The sequence below is a fragment of the Anopheles funestus genome, chromosome 2RL (genome assembly GCF_943734845.2).
Source record: "Anopheles funestus chromosome 2RL, idAnoFuneDA-416_04, whole genome shotgun sequence".
NCBI classification, from domain to species: Eukaryota; Metazoa; Arthropoda; class Insecta; order Diptera; family Culicidae; genus Anopheles; species Anopheles funestus.
In genome coordinates this window covers 69,541,441-69,558,963 of record NC_064598.1, presented here as the reverse complement: position 1 = coordinate 69,558,963, position 17,523 = coordinate 69,541,441, and the positions used below count along the sequence as shown (strand labels likewise).

The window sequence follows — 17,523 nt, the reverse complement described above, 5'->3', positions numbered from 1 at the left end:
ACTGTAGAACTGTTATTACGTTTCAATTCGAGCACAGAATTATTAATTTAAATAATAAAAACGATACCTAATACGTTTCTTTCCTTTTTTTAGGTTTCAACTTTACCAACAAGATCCGCGTTAGCACGATAAACCAAAAGTTCAACAATGAAGACCAAAGTGGCAAGAGTTAGTCCCACAAAAAGGATAAAAAATACGCCGAGAAAATGTGCTATCAACAGCTTAACCGGTTCATGATCAGCATCATGCACACGTGCATTCGCAAGGTTGCGTTGAATTTCCAGACCCATATTGCGGATGACGCTCTAGGGGTAGAGGAAGTGTAAAAGAGAAGAAGTTATTATTTATAAAAACTCCACAAATATCTCCGAAATCTTACCCCTAGCTCCCAGTATCGTAAAATGCCATTCTGCTGTACACGCAATATTAAATCATCGTAAAATCCCATCAATGGCCAAGTTTTGCTGCAAGCCGTTATGATCTGTTCCCAGAACACATCTTCCTTCAGTGGCTGCAACAATCGAGTGGCATTAATGTCGATGAAGGACTCGAGTGCATAGCTTCCATACTGGAGCCGCTCATGCACATAGCCCATATCGCGCCGTGTGTGAGAAAATCGAGCCAGCGTATCACCGCCGTGTACCTCGTAGCTGTTTCGTATCGTTACAAGCTCCGGCTGTTCCGCCATTAGTAACGAATTCATCCATGCAATCGTTGGGCCGGACCATTTCATACCGCTAGCTGCAAAATCGGCCCGAGTGTCAATGGACTTTTCGTACCGTGGTATGGTCATTACGCTTGCGAGCGCACCGGCGTAGCTGTTGCCAACCATAAAACCACCGAAGAGCAGAAAGGAAAGCAGAATCGACCCGGCCATCATGTCATTCGGCAATGGAACCGACTGTTCAACGTACAAGCTAAGCATGAAGAATATGGCATCAAGCAGCTTATACCGTTCTCCGAGCGACCGGCGTGAAGAACGCACATATTGCCGGGCTCGTTCGGTTATGAAAACAGCCACTGTCCCGATACAAAAATACACACAGACCATCAGCCATAGACTCGCGGGGAAAGACAGAAAGGGCGTCTGCCAAAATGGTAAAAGACGTGGCCGTGGTACCAGACAGGATATGCCCGATCTACCAGTGTACGCAGACATCGTCACGTATTTATACCAATTGTACCTGCAATTGAAATAATGTGCAGAAACACCGCTTACGGCAGTCCTACAACAGACAACTTTCTTACCAACGATAGATAGCTGCCACAGCAACATCGGATCGACGATCGATTAAAGATCCTATTAAACCATCGGATGAACCATTCGGATACACCTCGCCCCATTCCGAGTTAGCAACTGTTTATGGACAGAAAGAAAAGAAGAGGAATTGGTATGGAATAATGGTTCCTCACCGTTTGAACCTACCCAGTTCAATTTCCAGCGTACAATTGTGTCGGCGACAAAGCTCCAGAATCATCAATATTTCTGTTCCATCGGCCTGTAACGAGTAATTTGCTGGAACCGTGCTGCGAGCATTTCCTTGTCCTAATGGCTGCATTAAGCAAATAAACGGATTAAACAGGAATTATGCTAATAAGATCGATGTCGAAATATTACCACTTCATTCGCCACAGCACATGGTGGATACGGTAAGGTGGACAATCGTACACGCCTGCCCTGCATATTGCTCAGTTTATCGGGAAATTCGGACACAGATGCCGGCAACAACAATTCCGTGTCCAGCTTTACCGGGATTTCATCAATTAACGTCAAGTTGACTAATATTCCTCTTGGTTCTGCAGGTGACAGTATGGTCGTATAGAGACCAACCGTTCCAGAAACCATTTTCGGATTCACTAGGAGGATATTAGGTGTAACTTCCATGGTATCGTGTTGTAGTAATTGTTCTCTTTCCGATGCATCCAGACGCGTAACAGCCACGATACGTTTGTTGGAAGCACGAACGTATGCAGCTTCGTGTGCGGAACGATAGTTGTCCAAGAACGGAAACAATGCATCCTCCAGGACCAGAAATCCTTCGCATCCTGCATTAATCGAACTCACCAGGATATCTTCAAAGGTATGGGAGGAATCAACTGCTCCCAAGGCAACCATTACGCTGGGCCTTGGAAATTCCAATCGAACGTCATCCTGAGCTCCACGTATTACGCACACACTATAATGACCAGAAAGATGTGTTAATACAAGCGTTTTCAGAAACATTTGAAAGGCACTGTTGAATTGGAGCGCATTAATTGAAGATTCCATGTCGACTACCACTTTGAACAGGTTTTTAAATTTCACCATGGAGTTCGTTACATTTATACTGTCCGCTGGACACACAGCCAAGGTACAGAAGATTAAGAATTTACCATCGATTCAAAAGTCATAATGTTGTCGTTTGTGTTACATAACGCTAGACATGCAGAGTACCTTCTGTACGATATTTGCTCATCAAGATTTATGTTCCCGGGCCTATGTTTGTTGAATCAATTGTGTATTATAAGCAATGCTCGATTGCACAATCGGTCAATCTCAGATAAGCTGGAATCTCATTCCCCCATAATAAATGGACAGGCCAATTGAGGAGAATAGGGTTAAGGCAGGATGGTGATATACAGATAGGCCAGTATCGGATTATGAAATGTTCCCTTTTACATTTGATATCTGATGTTTGTCCATCGTCTAAAGTAAAATGGATCGATTTTTGTTCCCTTTATCTTCCTGCTAAGTTTAGTATTAGAATAACAAAAATGCAAAATACAGTGTATACAGCCACCCTTTTCTGTTCGTGCTTAAAACACCTGTGTAAGATTTGTTTTAGTTTCCAATATAATATAGTAAGTACATCCCTTTACCCTCCATTTCCCCGATAAGTTTTCAACTAGCGAACTTAACATGCTTTCCCGCTCTGTCTAAGCAGCAATCAAACTTGGCTACTAGATCTTTATTCCTTCATCTGTAATTTGAACTATGCGATTAACCTTCTAGCGCATGGAAGGTTGTGCACCTCTGCCTCTAGCGTTGCTATAGCAACTGTGGCGTGATTATACGGGACTGAGGCTTGATTTCAGTAGGTCCTGTGATTTACGTTTTTGAATATGAACTTTTCTGTGTGACTTTAAGCTCCAAAGACGCAGATAATGGATGCTTAAGTCGGTGAAACATTACCAATACCTGCCAATAATTAACGATTCAATAATGCGTTGGATTTCAGTTCAAATTTCGACTGAACCGATACTTTAATTACCTATAGTAAGTAAATTTAACCACATATACATAGCTATAGCCACACATAGGCGAAGCCAAATAAGAAGAACAAATGCTTACCTGTACCGATGTTGTTGCTAATGGCAACCGTTAGAAAACCGACAGTTCAGCGAACAGTACAATTTAGCAGGCGGTCATTGTAGAGAAGAGCATCAGCACAGAAAGTTCTTGATGCGTCGTTGCGTGATCGAATCCTTTTTCTTTTTGTTTAAATTGTACCTCTTCAAGCTACAATTGTTTTCAGTACGATAAGAGTGTTGCTAAAGTGTTGCAAAGATGGCAAACGAACGAAATAATTCAAATCACAAACTAGTGTTGATGAACGATGAAATTTTCTCGCGTGTATATACTGCCGGTACGGATGTGAAGAAGTTTACGCAACAATCGGGAAAACACAATCAGGTCTTAAACATTATGGAAATGAGGTAAGGAAAATGTATGTTGTTTGCAATTCCGCATTTATTATATGGTTTTTTTTGTAACTCTTGCATAGCAAATTTGTTCTAAGTATTGTTGAGAGCCGTAATCTGGCGCTGGAAGTAAATGCCAAAATTGTATGCGGAATGGGTCGAATTCTGCTGCAGAATTTGCAGAACATTTTTGGTATGTATAGAATAAGTGTACATCGAAAATGGTGTACAGAGCTCGATTGAATCTGAACATATTTTACCTGTTGCATTTGCAGATGAAATGCTCTCTATACAAAAGCGATCTAAGATAAACAGGCGTATTGAGTATGGAGTAAAGAATATGTAAGTTTTTTCAAGTTAAAGAATATGTAAGCTCGATACGATACTCTTTTGTTCTTATCTCTTGGTAGTGTGAAAAAGGTGAAGGTTCAAGTAGAACGTAATAATGGTACCGCAGTTCCACTAGATATTGACCTTGCAGTAGTCAACTTTGATGTGGACTTCCAGGAGCAAATTACCGAAAAGGAGGTAATCTATTCGCTTTCGTGCAATAACGGCACTACGGTTAAAAATGTGGAAGACATCACTATGCGTGATGCGCCACATCCGGAAGATTACAGCAGCCAGGTGCAACTGACGGAGGATAACGATTTTGGCGAAACAATGCCCACCGAAATGCTGGATTTTCTCTATTCCAACGATGAACCGGAAGTGCACCCTGCTATTGAGAAAAATCCCGAGCCGGCTACCTTAGATGATATGGACATCGATCTATCGGTAGAAGCAGATGTCGATATGGGAAATAATAGCAACCATATGTAAGAGTGTTGAAACAATTTTCCTTATTGTTTTACATTTACTGTAAGAGCCATTTTTGTTATCTTGTTTCCTATTATTTTTTTTGCAGAGAGCATGATTTACAACCTTTGGAAGATGCATTACAACCAGTGCCAATGGACACCGCCACTGGTGAGAATGAAGTCCCGACATTGCAACCAGTTGGTAGCCAAAAATGCGTTGAAGCGTACGTATAACGTAAAACTTAAAAAAGCAATAAACTTTAATTCGTTTGCATACTTTTAGCTCCATTCACGAGGGGAATGATGAAGGTACTTCAAATAGCCCACCTACGGAAGATGTTATTCAAACGGAGGAGACACAAATGGCACAAATGGTGCCCAGTACAGCGGTACGCAAACGGCGATTAATTATCGATGCTTGCATAAAAATAAGCGCGAAATGTTACGAAAAATTAATATGCAATTGGTCTATGGTTTATTGCAAAAATCCGGAGCCTAGCGTAAGTAATATTGTAGCAGATAGTTTTCCGATTGCACCTACTTTACCACTTCTCACACCGCGTTTTTATTCATAACAGCTAGACGAAATCATTGCAGAATATAAACTGCAGAGTCTATTCACGAAACCATTGCGTGATTGCTGTAATCGCATGCAATTCGACCGCGATCCGCCATTATCTCGCAAGCGAAACAGATGTTACGATATTGAAGTTGACTTTAGTAAGAAAAAGCGACAAACGAAACGAGTCGAAACTGCTAGCGAGGAGCCACCGATTCAGGCTGCCGACGAACAGTACGCTGAAGATCTGCAACTAAATCAACCTTCTGATGATCCACATTTTACATCAGTTGTACCAGTGAAGGAGTCAGAAATGACAAAATTCCTAACATGTTTCACTGGAAACCCATCGCAGTGGGATTTCCTGAAAAATTCCGAACCCTCTACAAGCGAAGGGGACAAGCAGAAAAAGAATGACACGGGTGCAGTTACACGCTACGCAATAAAGACCCTGCTGGGTTCTATGTTTCAAGATACGACGGATAACTGCGTACCGTTCAAGTTGCTACAGTCAAAAATGAGCAATCGTTTGATTGCTGTATCCCTGTTTGCAAAGCTACTAGGTAAGTGAAACACCTTGACTGTCTGGCTACTTTTTCCTACCGACGTTTCTTTCGTCTTATTTCCACAGAGCTTTCGAAGGAAAAGATCATACGGGTATCTACAGCCGAAAACGGATCTCCTCTTAGTGTACATAAATACATAAACTGGGACAAATAGCACTGTAGAAAGGTTCCAAATGTTGATTAATGGATTAATTCATGGACCAATCTGGAATATGTAAAGAAACTTAATTACATAATTAAAGATGTAAAAGAAAACTTCATGATACTAATAACATCTGACGTATGATTGCTATGAACTTTATAGTTTTTAAACTACCGAACAGAGAAAGTGTAGCTTCACTGGCATCCATTTACAGTCCAATCTGTTGCGCCAGTCCCGAGTAGATATGTAGCGTACCAACACCCATGCAGCTAGTAATGAGAGCTTTCAAGGCCAAGCTAAGCCATGGACCGGCGGACATTGCGTGCAGGGTGCCCTCTAACCAAACACCACGGTATGAAGTTGCCACCAACAGCAACACGACTACAGGGGCGAACTTTTTATCCAAATCATGCCGGGAAAACAGCCACAACAGTGTAGCGGTCGACAGGTGTTGCACGAGCAATACATTCGATTCCAGACACTTTTGAATGTAGATCCAGGAAAACTCAGCTCCCCTTGCGCCAACCCACAGCATAAGACCGCGTGAAAGAATAACTTCGGCGGTAGCCCATCCCAAGCCGGCAGTGATCAGTTTGCTGTGTCCCTTGCCAGGAATTCTCGACAGCACGAACGCGAGACCCAGGAAGTCGACTAGATCGACACTGCATCGCAAGAACTCCTAAAAGCCAAAATAAACGCATGATACTGGATGTACTCGACATACTAGCGACTTTATACTTACCGCAATAAAATTAAAAGGTGCACCTTCGCTGAACGTGTCAGTGTCGGGGAAGAAAGTTGCCAATACAAGCATTTTGCAAAGCTGTGTGAACACATATATTCCACCTGCCTGAACACATTTCCAAAAGGCACCATATTCGGATCTGTAAGGGAGGGACACGTTGAATAGCATATAATTTAATTAAGGAACAAATTAAACCACGGAATAGACCATTTGCTTGCGGGGAACAAATGTACTTCATGACCGCAGACTTACAATCCGGAGTATTTGTAGGTGAAGTAATATGGCACATATACTAGTGCCGCACAGTTACCAAAGTGGTACAGCGTCATTTTCGGTTCGGGAAATTAGTTTTCTTTTATAATTTCACGAATATAAAACGGTGTACTGATTCCAAAATACAACCGGATCGTGTGCCTTGTAAAAATTTGACATTTCTCCTAGATCATGCAAGATTCATACGTTGCAGGTGGGTACTTTTTCTCAATGGCAACATTGGAAATGATTAATTTTGCTTTCATTGAGCGACATATTCTAAAAAAATCCACAATTTACCAAACACACAATCAAATGCCTTATTACCATTGAAAAAATATTTAATTTTCTCTTTGGAATCAATTTTAAATTGCACAAAAATATCAGACACATCCCAACGCATAGCAATCTTGAACCCTAATGTCAAAGTCCCATCGAAGAAAAAACAAAAAAAAATTGTCAGCAATTGTAATTTTTCCTTTCCACGTCATTTTGCAGGAAATCTTAGCAAAACAATTGATTTCATTCATTTAATCATCCGCAAATATATCAACTCTTCGCGCGATTCGAAGCCAAATTCAGTCTCTGCTATGTGCCTACGGTAGAAAAAGTGATTTAATGTACGAGAATTAAACCTCCCTCCCTTGTTGTGAAGTCAAAGTGAAGATTCATCCAACATCAGTGCGCTGGTAAAGTTGATGGATGTTTTGATTGGTGCTAGCGCAGTAGGGCTATTATGCGATGCAATCAAGGGCAAGACGTCGATACGGTGCTGACGATACGGGTGACTCATTCGCTGTAATAACGATCGGTTCCGACGGACCTAACAACCACCAGCGCGTCGAAGATATCGAGGAAAAACCGAAATATCCACAACCAGCCTCAGCAACCAGCTGGTTACCATCTCTATCGCAACGAATCTTTGCTTCCGTTGCACCTGCTCCAGCAAACCCAGAACCTCGCAACGCTTGGCCCGAGGTGCCTCCCAAGAGAGGTACAGGATATTGGACGGGTAACGGACCAGCCGAAGTCCACGACGACGACGACGACGACGGGGACGATTTGCACGGTAAAGGAAGCCTAGTTCCAGAATTCACGATGACGGCACGAGACCGTTCCGGCGAGTTTGCAAGTGCAATTCGCTCGCTGCAGGGTCGCAACATACAGCGAGCAGTAAACTTAAAAGACCCACGAAAGGCGAAACACATGCAAAGCTACGCGGAGTTCATGATGATTGCCAAACACATTGGTAAAAACATTGCCAGCACGTACACCAAACTGGAAAAGTTAACGCTGCGTAAGTTGGGCACACCCACTGCGGTGGCATTCCCTTGTCCCCCTGCGTCTCATTTATCCGTGTTTGTTTCCATTTTCATGTTCAGTGGCGAAGAAAAAAACCCTCTTCGACGATCGACCGGCCGAAATTCAGGAGCTGACGTACATTATCAAGGGCGATCTCAACTCGCTAAATCAGCAAATTGCCCGACTACAGGAAGTCTCGAAATCGCAACGCCGGTCCACGAACGGTAAACATTTGCTTTCACATTCCTCCAATATGGTTGTCGCGCTGCAGGCAAAGCTGGCCAACATGAGCTCCGACTTCAAGCAGGTGCTTGAGGTGCGGACAGAAAACTTGAAGCAACAGAAAACTCGACGCGATCAGGTATGCTGCTGCTACGTTCCGAATGATCCTCTTCTCAAACTCGATGGCACAGTACACTAACAACGTCCTGCATGGGGTTTAACATTTCCAGTTCAGTCAAGGTCCAATGGCGGGTGGTTTGCCTCCATCGACGATGCGAGGCTCAACCCAAGGAAGCCTGCTGCTACAGGAACAGCAGGATCAGGTCTGCATCGATATGGGTGGATCGTCGTCGGCGTCAAGTTCTGAACGGGCACCACTGTTACAGCAGCAGCAACAGCTCGTACTGTACGACGAATCCGACAGCTACGTCCAGGAACGGGCCGAAACGATGCAAAACATCGAAAGCACGATCGTGGAGCTGGGTGGCATCTTCCAGCAGCTCGCTCACATGGTAAAGGAGCAGGAAGAGATGGTGGAACGCATCGATAGCAATCTTCAGGACGTCGAGCTGAACGTGGAGGCAGCACATGGGGAAATTCTCAAGTACTTCCAATCCGTCACCAAGAACCGCTGGTTAATGATCAAGATCTTTGGCGTGTTGATACTGTTTTTCATCTTTTTCGTTATCTTTCTGGCGTAGGGTACCTTTCCGCTTGGAACCAAAGGTGTTATTTTTGTCCGCCCCTTTTTCTTTCTTTCTGTACCGATGTAAAGTTAATGGTTCTTCTCGATGTCATAACAAGTTTTTGATTTTCAAGTGGTCCCACTACGAGGATAAAAGGGATCTTTTGTAGTATATGTTTTATTTTTTTAGCAAATTCAACCGAATTACTGCTTTAGCTTTGAAAGAACGAGTACCGAATGGTTCACACGGTGAATGGAATAGGATCTGCTTTTGGGGAGAGTGAGAGAAAGATGAATATTATGTATTATTAAATCAATTGTTTGTATATAACACGGAACAGACCATGTAATACGTTGTCCCACGGGAGCAAAAAATAAATGCATATATTAATTTTAAAAGCTTGCTTTTCTAATGGCTGCATATTCAATCGGAAATGATCATCCGGAAATGAAGGTGAAATCTAATAAAAGACCATAAGGAAGAAAGGAAAAAAATAATTTAATTACAACCGGTCGGTTTGATTTTAGTCCATTTATTTAAACTTTAATAAATTTAATGTCATTTACCAGCATTCCCATCCTTCCTGCCTATTTGTTTGGTTTTGTTTTCTCGTTATTATTTTTCCGACTAAGGAGTTTGAATGCTGTTTCCTGTTTTCATGTGTCCCGTTTATCTGGCACGACTGTGTTTCGTGCGGTCGCATGGACGCGCTAATGCGTTTCTAGCTTTCACTCCTTCGGAAAAGCTTCCGAAACAAAACAAAAGAAAAAAAACGTTCCCTCTCAATACGGCATTGATACGATGTATGTATATGTACTACTACTATTCGTTCTATTGTGTGTTTTCTTGGTTTGGTTTAGTGAGTTTTCCCCCTTTTTCCCCTTTTTGTTGGGCATGTTCCATTTTGCAGTGTTCCAGTGGAGTGAATGTAAAGTGAAATTGATCGTCTTACTTTTGTTTGCTACCACAGGGGCAGGCGTTTTTCTCTTGCCCGCCTTCAATTACATCACATCGATCGGGGCGCTTTATTGCATGGTTTCTCTCTATCGTTTTGTTAGCTTGTTTACATCATTTCATTTTTCCTTTGTTTTTTTCGAACGTATCGCTAGCATATTTGTTATTCGCAACATTTTCCTCTCTTTTCATTTGTTGTTCGTTTACCGTTTAAGATTAACTGCTACTTTTCCACTACTTTGTTGGTTTTGTTTCCTTTCTTTTTTTTCTTGTTGTTGTTGTTGTTTCTTTTTATACGTTTATCATTACTCAATTTATTAGTACATGTTTCGTTTAAATACAATATATTACAGGTAAAACACAATGATCCACTTTGCCTTCCGGTATGCGCGTGTGAAGTGTTTGTTGCCTTTAATGATCCTTTGTAGTCCTTTTTTGGTTTTTCGGCTTTTACTCTCATAAACTGTGTGGCCTGGTTGTATAAACCAATTACTAATTAGCAAACGATCGAGGACAAAACCCGAACAAGTGATCAGCAACTCTCTCTTTCTCCCTTTCTAATTCAGCAATTTTACACAGCATTTACGCCCTATATCTCGACCATATGGCGGTGTTTCTTTGCTTTTGCTACATTTTGTTTTTTATTTGTCCATATTTTGTTTCTTTTTTTGTTGTTGCATTATTTCATCCTGTTTTTACTTCCCTCTGCTCCTGCTTATCGCTTTATGTACGTGCTTTGCAGGACAATTAACACTATTTGGTTTTTGCTAGGATGCGCCCTATCATGTGGGTGTTTTTTTCTTGTCGTGTGTGTGTGTTTATCTTGCTATAGTGAGATGAGTATGAGTCGTTTTAAATTTCATTGCTAAATATTGCGCTTCGATAGTGAGACAGAGTTTGCTACTTATGATGAGTGATTCTGTTTTCCCTTCTTCCGCTTTGCGTCGTTACTAGTGTTGCACTTAGTGGAAACTTTTGTAGGTTTATTTGTACCCTTTGCGGGTATAGGATAATAGGAATAATTTTGCATACGAGCGACAAACTTATGTGGTCCGATAGTGTGTATTTTGTTATACACTGTTTGTTGCCCCCTGGATTGATTTCGTACTAGGCGAAAAGCATCCGTTCCAGGTTCAATGTACAGGACTGCTTTACGCAGCATACCGATGCATGTTGCTATTGTTTCATCGTCTCATTTGCTAATAATGATGTTTTACTACATGCTTTTGCTCAATTTAAAACGGGATCTCATTCTGGTCGGTTTCTTCTATTGCATTCATTCAACCTGTCACCCGCGTGCACGTGCGGTTCGGTGATCTTTGCACACGTGGGGGTAATTTTACTGGATTTCTATGCTTTATTGGTACGTTATTAAAATAAACTACAATTCTGCGATCCATTGAATTTTATTCATATCAAACGTTTTTTTTTTTGCTTGGTTTTGTTTTATAACTACTTATTATCATTACGACTTGTGAAGGAAGTGAAGGAAGTGCGTGAATAGTCACACACACATACTGTTGCTGCTATGTTCTGTTTCTGTGTTTTTTTTGTGTGTTTTTCAACGAGTAATTCTGATTCCAAAGTGTTTGTCCAAAGTGGATTAGCGGTTTGCATGTCTAAAACAAATCAAAACATTTTATTAATGCTTAAGACCTACAAAATTTGCTTTGCCTGAAAAAGGTGTTTTTGTCCTTCTTTTTTTTTGTTTCCCGGTGTATCTATATGTAAAGCGTACAAAAAAAAGTAAGCACATTTAGCATCAACATAAAACGGGTCTATTGCTTTTCATCTCCACCACCATTTTATGGTTTGGCTGGCAAACAGAAGAGCATTAATTAGGTGTCTGTTCTAGCGCGTATTATTGTTCCGTGTTGCTTCAAGAACGTGTTTTTCCATTTTGTTTTGTTCTTTATTCACTATTTCTATTTCTATTACTATTCTTTGAAATGCTACATTTCGATTACGAGTTGTTTATATTTAGAGCTTCCTTCCTTTTGTTTGTTTCCTTCGTTTGTTCTGCTGCTAGGTGTTTATGTACCATTGCACAATGCACTGGGGCCTTATATGGAGGCTTTGCTCGTTCGTTTCATTACATTTTTCCGTATCTACAAACACAGCAGAACCTTTCCTTCGTCCTGTTTTTCTTACAATTGATTTTATGTTGCTTGTTTTATCCGTTTCGCAAACACGATCCATTCGATTTATCGTTTGATAGCAAATAGTAGTAGAGTGTAAAGGAAAAAAGAAACCCAAAAGGCAGCAAATTCGACGTATATCTCGCTCTCTAAGATTCTGTCTTTTATCCGATGGCTAATTAGATAGGAGAATTACAGAACATGATGCTTCGAGTGAAGAATAAGCTTCTAGCTTTGTCCGGAAGCGATTCCTAGCTGGCAAGGGTGATTCTTGTGTTTCCTTTTTATTCATAAACATAGAAACCATAGTTCATTGGCCAGTACTGGGGTGTATGAAAGTTGGGCACTGAAGCAAGATTTTTTTTAGTGTTTTGCATAGTTAAAGTATGCAAACTATTTCCTATTGTTAGTTTCTCTCTTTCTAGGCTACACACTATTACTGCATCTAATCCTTGTGTCGGCTTGCAGGCGTCCGTGCAAGGCGTGTATTACTTTATTTTCTTCCTGCTCCATTTTTGTTAACGTCCATGCTTGCTGCTTGCTTGCGGATACGCGGTTTAATATAAAATCTGTATTGCTATTAGTGTGTACGATCGCTGTTAATGATCACTATCCTAGTGCTAGTCAGCCCACATCTTCTTCTCGGAACAGCAAAGTTTTCGGACGATTTGCGTAAGCGCCTTCTCGCTTCTCAGGCATTGGTTAAGTTGGTTATTGTGTTTTCGGTGCATTCTGTGCAGCTAGTAAGAGCCTCTACACCTACACACACACTGCTAACATAAACACGTGGAGGTTTTAGACTTATTTGTAGCAAATATGAAACGTTTCAGCGTTTCTCATTCGGATCGCAAATTTGTTGCCGTCCCACGTTTGTCTGAAAATTACTTTCTCCACGCTGGGTAAGTGTGTGTGCATATGTGTGTATGTGCTCTAGAGATTTCAACGGCCAGCGCTGAATATGGATTTGTGTTTTCCCGCTTGAGTAGAGAAAGTTTCAACCAAAAGCGACACATTTTTGTTTTCATTCAGCTAAAAGTAAGAAAATAAAAGTAAGTTGAAACGAAAAAAAAAGTTACAAAGCAAAAGAAAAATCCCTCCCTTATCCGAGAGTAAAGCAATGGACGAACGATTGAAATCATAATTACTCTACACTTTATTAATAAATCAAAATCTTTAACAACATATTTCCGTTTTCTTTGCATGTGTGTGTTGGGGAGGGGGCGGGGAAGGGGAGGAGAGTTGAGTAAAATAAATACAATTTTCATATCATATCGTATGTATGTTCGCGCGACATTACATTTGTTCGTCGTATTACCTTCAACCGCGCGCGATCGCTCTCTAGCGATGTGTGTTTTAATTGCTCCTACACACCAACACACGACTACGATCGTGCCTTTATCCGGTTATCCGTTTGTTGATCTGCCGATCGCTTGTACATCTGATCTCGATGCCATTTGCAGGGCTCTCATTACTAATATTATCATATACCGTGCTTTTGTTGTTAATGTGTGTCGTTTTGCTAGGTTCCATTTTTGTTTTTCCTTGTTGCTCGAATTCGGGAAACGGATGATGTGCAGATATTACACCAATCGGGCAACCGTGTGGGGTGGAGCGTTTTGTAAGTAGACGCATGTTTGTTTGTTTTTTACCTTCGATCAGCATATCTATATGATCAAGGGATATTATCTGCTCAATATGATGTACTTGCATGTCTCTATGTTATATTTATATGTATATATATCTAACGCACATTCCGATCCGTTATGCCTAATGGGTAAAGATTAAATCTTCTGTTAGGACTTTTGTCAGCGATTCGCTAATGAATATCTTGCAAGCACGCAATAACACGATGAGAGCAGGAGCATTTTTTTCTTCTTCTTAAACGTGTCGTGTGTGTTTGTGTGTGTTTTTTCTTCTTCTTCAAATATATACGGTTCAGTATCTCGTGTTTCCATCTTTCTTAGCCTGTATCGAACCAAATATCAAATCAATCAGCATTTTGCAGTGCCTGCACCTGTGGTTTAACTTTGCCTTTATACGTTATTCTAACACCTTCTAGTGCAAAGATTATCCATGTACGCTTCATTTGTTGTGTTGAAACTTTTCTTACGATCCTCCTTTCATGCCGTGGTTGTACTGGGTAAGGGGCTGTTATCTTTTTACTCTTTTCCTTGGTGCATTATATCAAACGTTTCCTACTTTTACGATTCCGGCACCGGTACTGTTCATTATCCTGCGTATTATGACCCCCTTTGATTTATCATTTGTTGTGTTTTGTTTTACTATATTTTGTTTAATCTAATATTCGCTTGCATGAAAGTGTGTATGTTTTCTTCGGAAAGTGTGTAGTTTCAACTGTAGCTTTGCATCGAAACCAGAAACATAGGAAAATTAACAAAAATTTGTTCTTACTTGCGTTTACATTGAACGGTCGATGTTGCCAGTTTCAGTGTTCAGGTTTTGTCAAATTAAAAAAAAACAAAACAATGGAAACACATAAGATAAAAAGCCAACTTACATTGGTTCTATGAAATGGGGCACAAATGACAATTTTACCGATTTATGTGCTGATCAAATTAATAATCATATGAGACGATTCGGGAACTACGAATACGCGTAGGTTCCGTTTGACTTTGTCGGTTGCGCATGAGGGGCAGGTTGCGTTGGCCTTCATGTATATGCCTTCATGTTCCTAACCTTTCTGCACACAGTACTCATTATCGATTGTTTATTGCTGTTTTTTCACGTTGTATGTATGTTTCTTTTTTGTGTAGCTTGTGTTCTTTCCGTGTGTATGTGTGTGCTGGCTGAAAGGTTACCACGTGAGACACTCAACGAAGCGATTACAACAGACAGGGAGAAAAAGAGAGATGCAGTCAAACCTTACTGAACTAATCCACAAAAAGGATTGTCCATAAAGAAAATTCAACCAAGAAGCAATAGCACCGAAACTACTAAAACCGTCAGTAACGTTCAGTAACGATTTGTAACGACGTGCACAGCTCAATGAAGAACGATAGACAATTAATTCAGAAAAAACAGACATAACTTTAACCATAAGAGTCACGGCTTAAGGATAGTATGTGAATACTGGGACTGTCAATATTTTACTTATTCCCAGCATCGATCATCTCTCAGTCTGTATCCGTTTCTCTGATTGCGATCCAAGTTCTGTACAGCCACTCCAGTATGTCAAATGAATTTCATACAATCTTCCAACAAGAGGGCCAGTAGTGTAGAAAATAACGGCGCCGGTTTCACACGACAGGACCGGCATCAAATTCCCATAGCAAGAACCTCCCTAGCAAGTCCTGACTAATGGAGTTACTTGTTAAAGGTAACTCTAGTAGGTCCGAAATGGTATGGCATATGGCCTAATAGGTTCGTTACACCATGAAGAGAAAGAGACCATCGTCAAACAACGGTAACCACTTTTGAAAGAAACATCCGAGGTTACTGCTTCTCATATACTGCAAGAAAGCCAGTTAGTGATCGTGTTATTTATGATCCAGTGTTAGATCTTCATATTGGATAAATGAGTCTTTCTTTTGCAGCGACTGAAACGCCCAAGTATTAAGAAATGTACGGAAAGACAAGAGAACACTACCGGAATGCAGCTGAAGGGTAATATTATTGCCATCAAAAAAATATCCAGCCTAACAAGCTATAGGTATAAACAGAGAAAGATAAGGATTTACTTTTACAAACAGAAAAAAAGCACATTTGATGATGTGGCGATTTTCTGGACAATTGTTTAAAAATGGCTAAATGTTTTGTTTACTAGCATTACTCCTCTCGAACCACTATTACCTTTCCTTTCTTGCTTCCAATTTTTTAATTGCTAGACGCAGCTTACGTGTGTCCGCTTGTCAATCAATTGCCCGTGACACCATCATCCTGATCCTCAAACCGTTCGATGCTCAACTTTTTTTTCCATATTCTGCTTCCGATACATTTCGATGCTATTTAACAACGTGAAACCACACTTATATACTCTTGTGTTCATATATCGTTGTTACAGGCGTTAGTGTTTTGCTTGATTCGATCGTCAGTTGGGATAAAACAAACATTTGTCAGTGTATAGCTACAGCAGAATTATGATTTAAAAACTAAACATACACAAACTTATGTGACCGCACTGATAACGGCGCGCTAGTCTTACGGAGTTCTTGACGAAACGCCAATCATTTCACCGCCCTGCTTCGCTAACAACCTCGCGTACGCACACATACACACACACACACTAACATACGAGCGCTTACGTGTTACGCGGTGAGAATATTAAACGAACACCTTCGCTATGGCGTCAGCGCCAGCACTGGCAATGAACGGTTTCGAGGGATGAAAGGCGACGTCCAGTATGCTTTCGTCGAACTTTTTCCGATGCGCTGTAATTTCCTGTACGCACGTCTTGTTGTCCATGTGCCACAGTCGGATCGAGCAGTCGTGCGAGCCGGATAGCAGGTACAGTCCGTGGGCATCGATGGCCAGACTGGTGACCGCGTCCAGATGGGCAACCATCGAATGCACTAGCGAACCGGTACCATTGTCCCAGAATCGGATGTGCCGATCCTCGTGCGCCGTTATGGTGACCGGCAGCGTCGGATGGCTGATCACCTTGTTGATGTGTTTGCCGAGATTGCCGGTCATCTCCTGGCTGGCCTCTAGTTTCACCACCTGCTTGCCCGTCTCCGTATCGTAGATGATGCAGTGTGTGCTGCTGTACGCCACCACGATACGATCAATCTGATCCTTCACGAAGTCCACCGACGTCGGTATACCCTCCGTTTCGGACGAGAAGGTGGTACTGTTGGTTGGGATCTTACCCGACGGTGACCACAACTTTACGGTACCGTCCGCCGAGCATGACACGAGCGTGTTCTTCGCATGGTTCACCGCCAATCCCCAGACGGCATCCGTGTGCCCATCGATTGTGCAACGCATCACCTCCGGATCGTAGCTATCGTACGGATCGATGTTGGAGCTCGGCAGATTCCAGCAGTTGATCGCACCGTCTAGCCCACCGGAATAGCACTGCTCGCCGGTGGCTGACATTGCGAGACACAGCACCGGACCGTTATGCGAGCGGAACGTGTACAGAGGTTCCACATCGAGACTAGCAGACTTTTTCGCTGGCACAGTTTTCTGTAGATTCCACAGCTTCAGTGTGTGGTCCTCAGAGGCAGTTATCAGGACCGGTTCCTGCGGGTGGAATGCCAGCGCCCGCACACCGTCAAAGTGCGAACGGAGCGTGTACTTGGCGTTCCACGTCTTGCGGTATGGCTCCTTCGAGTTGGAAACGTCGTACGCCGACTCCGTCTCGTTGTTTACCGTCAGCTGAGCCAGCTCGCCGAGTGACGAATCCACTTCCTCATCATTGCCTATGCCCGGTATCGTCGGATGGCGTGGCATTCCTGCTTTATTGTATCCTGCATTCGAGAAAGTGAAACAAAGACGGTCGTGAATTTGAAGAAAC

At 41.8% G+C, this 17,523-nt stretch overlaps 5 protein-coding genes across 10 annotated transcripts in view; 2 read left to right on the top strand and 3 right to left on the bottom strand.

The window, feature by feature from the left end:
• Positions 1-18: 18 nt before the first annotated feature.
• On the bottom strand, positions 19-2,390 carry LOC125766326 (glutamate receptor ionotropic, kainate 5-like). The gene is made up of 5 exons (XM_049432170.1): positions 1,619-2,390; positions 1,427-1,553; positions 1,249-1,357; positions 380-1,184; positions 19-305 (listed from the first exon to the last, which is right to left on the bottom strand). Exons 1-5 carry the CDS (start codon positions 2,306-2,308, stop codon positions 90-92), a joined length of 1,947 nt encoding a protein of 648 aa, XP_049288127.1. The 5' UTR covers positions 2,309-2,390; the 3' UTR covers positions 19-89.
• Positions 2,391-3,236: 846 nt separating this feature from the next.
• LOC125766335 (uncharacterized) lies at positions 3,237-5,861 on the top strand. The gene is made up of 8 exons (XM_049432185.1): positions 3,237-3,696; positions 3,765-3,874; positions 3,957-4,023; positions 4,092-4,499; positions 4,589-4,705; positions 4,765-4,981; positions 5,060-5,603; positions 5,672-5,861. The coding sequence occupies exons 1-8, from the start codon at positions 3,548-3,550 to the stop codon at positions 5,758-5,760; spliced, it is 1,701 nt and encodes a 566-aa protein (XP_049288142.1). The 5' UTR covers positions 3,237-3,547; the 3' UTR covers positions 5,761-5,861.
• A 21-nt stretch (positions 5,862-5,882) lies between these two features.
• Positions 5,883-6,932, bottom strand: LOC125766362 (transmembrane protein 147). Its single transcript, XM_049432231.1, has 3 exons — positions 6,746-6,932; positions 6,491-6,632; positions 5,883-6,427 (listed from the first exon to the last, which is right to left on the bottom strand). Exons 1-3 carry the CDS (start codon positions 6,820-6,822, stop codon positions 5,957-5,959), a joined length of 690 nt encoding a protein of 229 aa, XP_049288188.1. The 5' UTR covers positions 6,823-6,932; the 3' UTR covers positions 5,883-5,956.
• A 235-nt stretch (positions 6,933-7,167) lies between these two features.
• On the top strand, positions 7,168-9,353 carry LOC125766346 (syntaxin-5). Its single transcript, XM_049432210.1, has 3 exons — positions 7,168-8,042; positions 8,128-8,408; positions 8,500-9,353. The coding sequence occupies exons 1-3, from the start codon at positions 7,487-7,489 to the stop codon at positions 8,968-8,970; spliced, it is 1,308 nt and encodes a 435-aa protein (XP_049288167.1). The 5' UTR covers positions 7,168-7,486; the 3' UTR covers positions 8,971-9,353.
• Positions 9,354-9,467: 114 nt separating this feature from the next.
• The window catches only part of LOC125766318 (striatin), a 35,875-nt gene continuing 27,819 nt past the window's right edge, over positions 9,468-17,523 (bottom strand). For all 6 annotated transcript variants that reach the window (XM_049432147.1, XM_049432153.1, XM_049432151.1 and 3 more), the window contains one exon: positions 9,468-17,476. In XM_049432147.1, the coding sequence (XP_049288104.1) occupies positions 16,329-17,476 (1,148 nt within the window). In that variant the 3' untranslated portion in view covers positions 9,468-16,328. The remainder of the gene's footprint in view (positions 17,477-17,523) is intronic.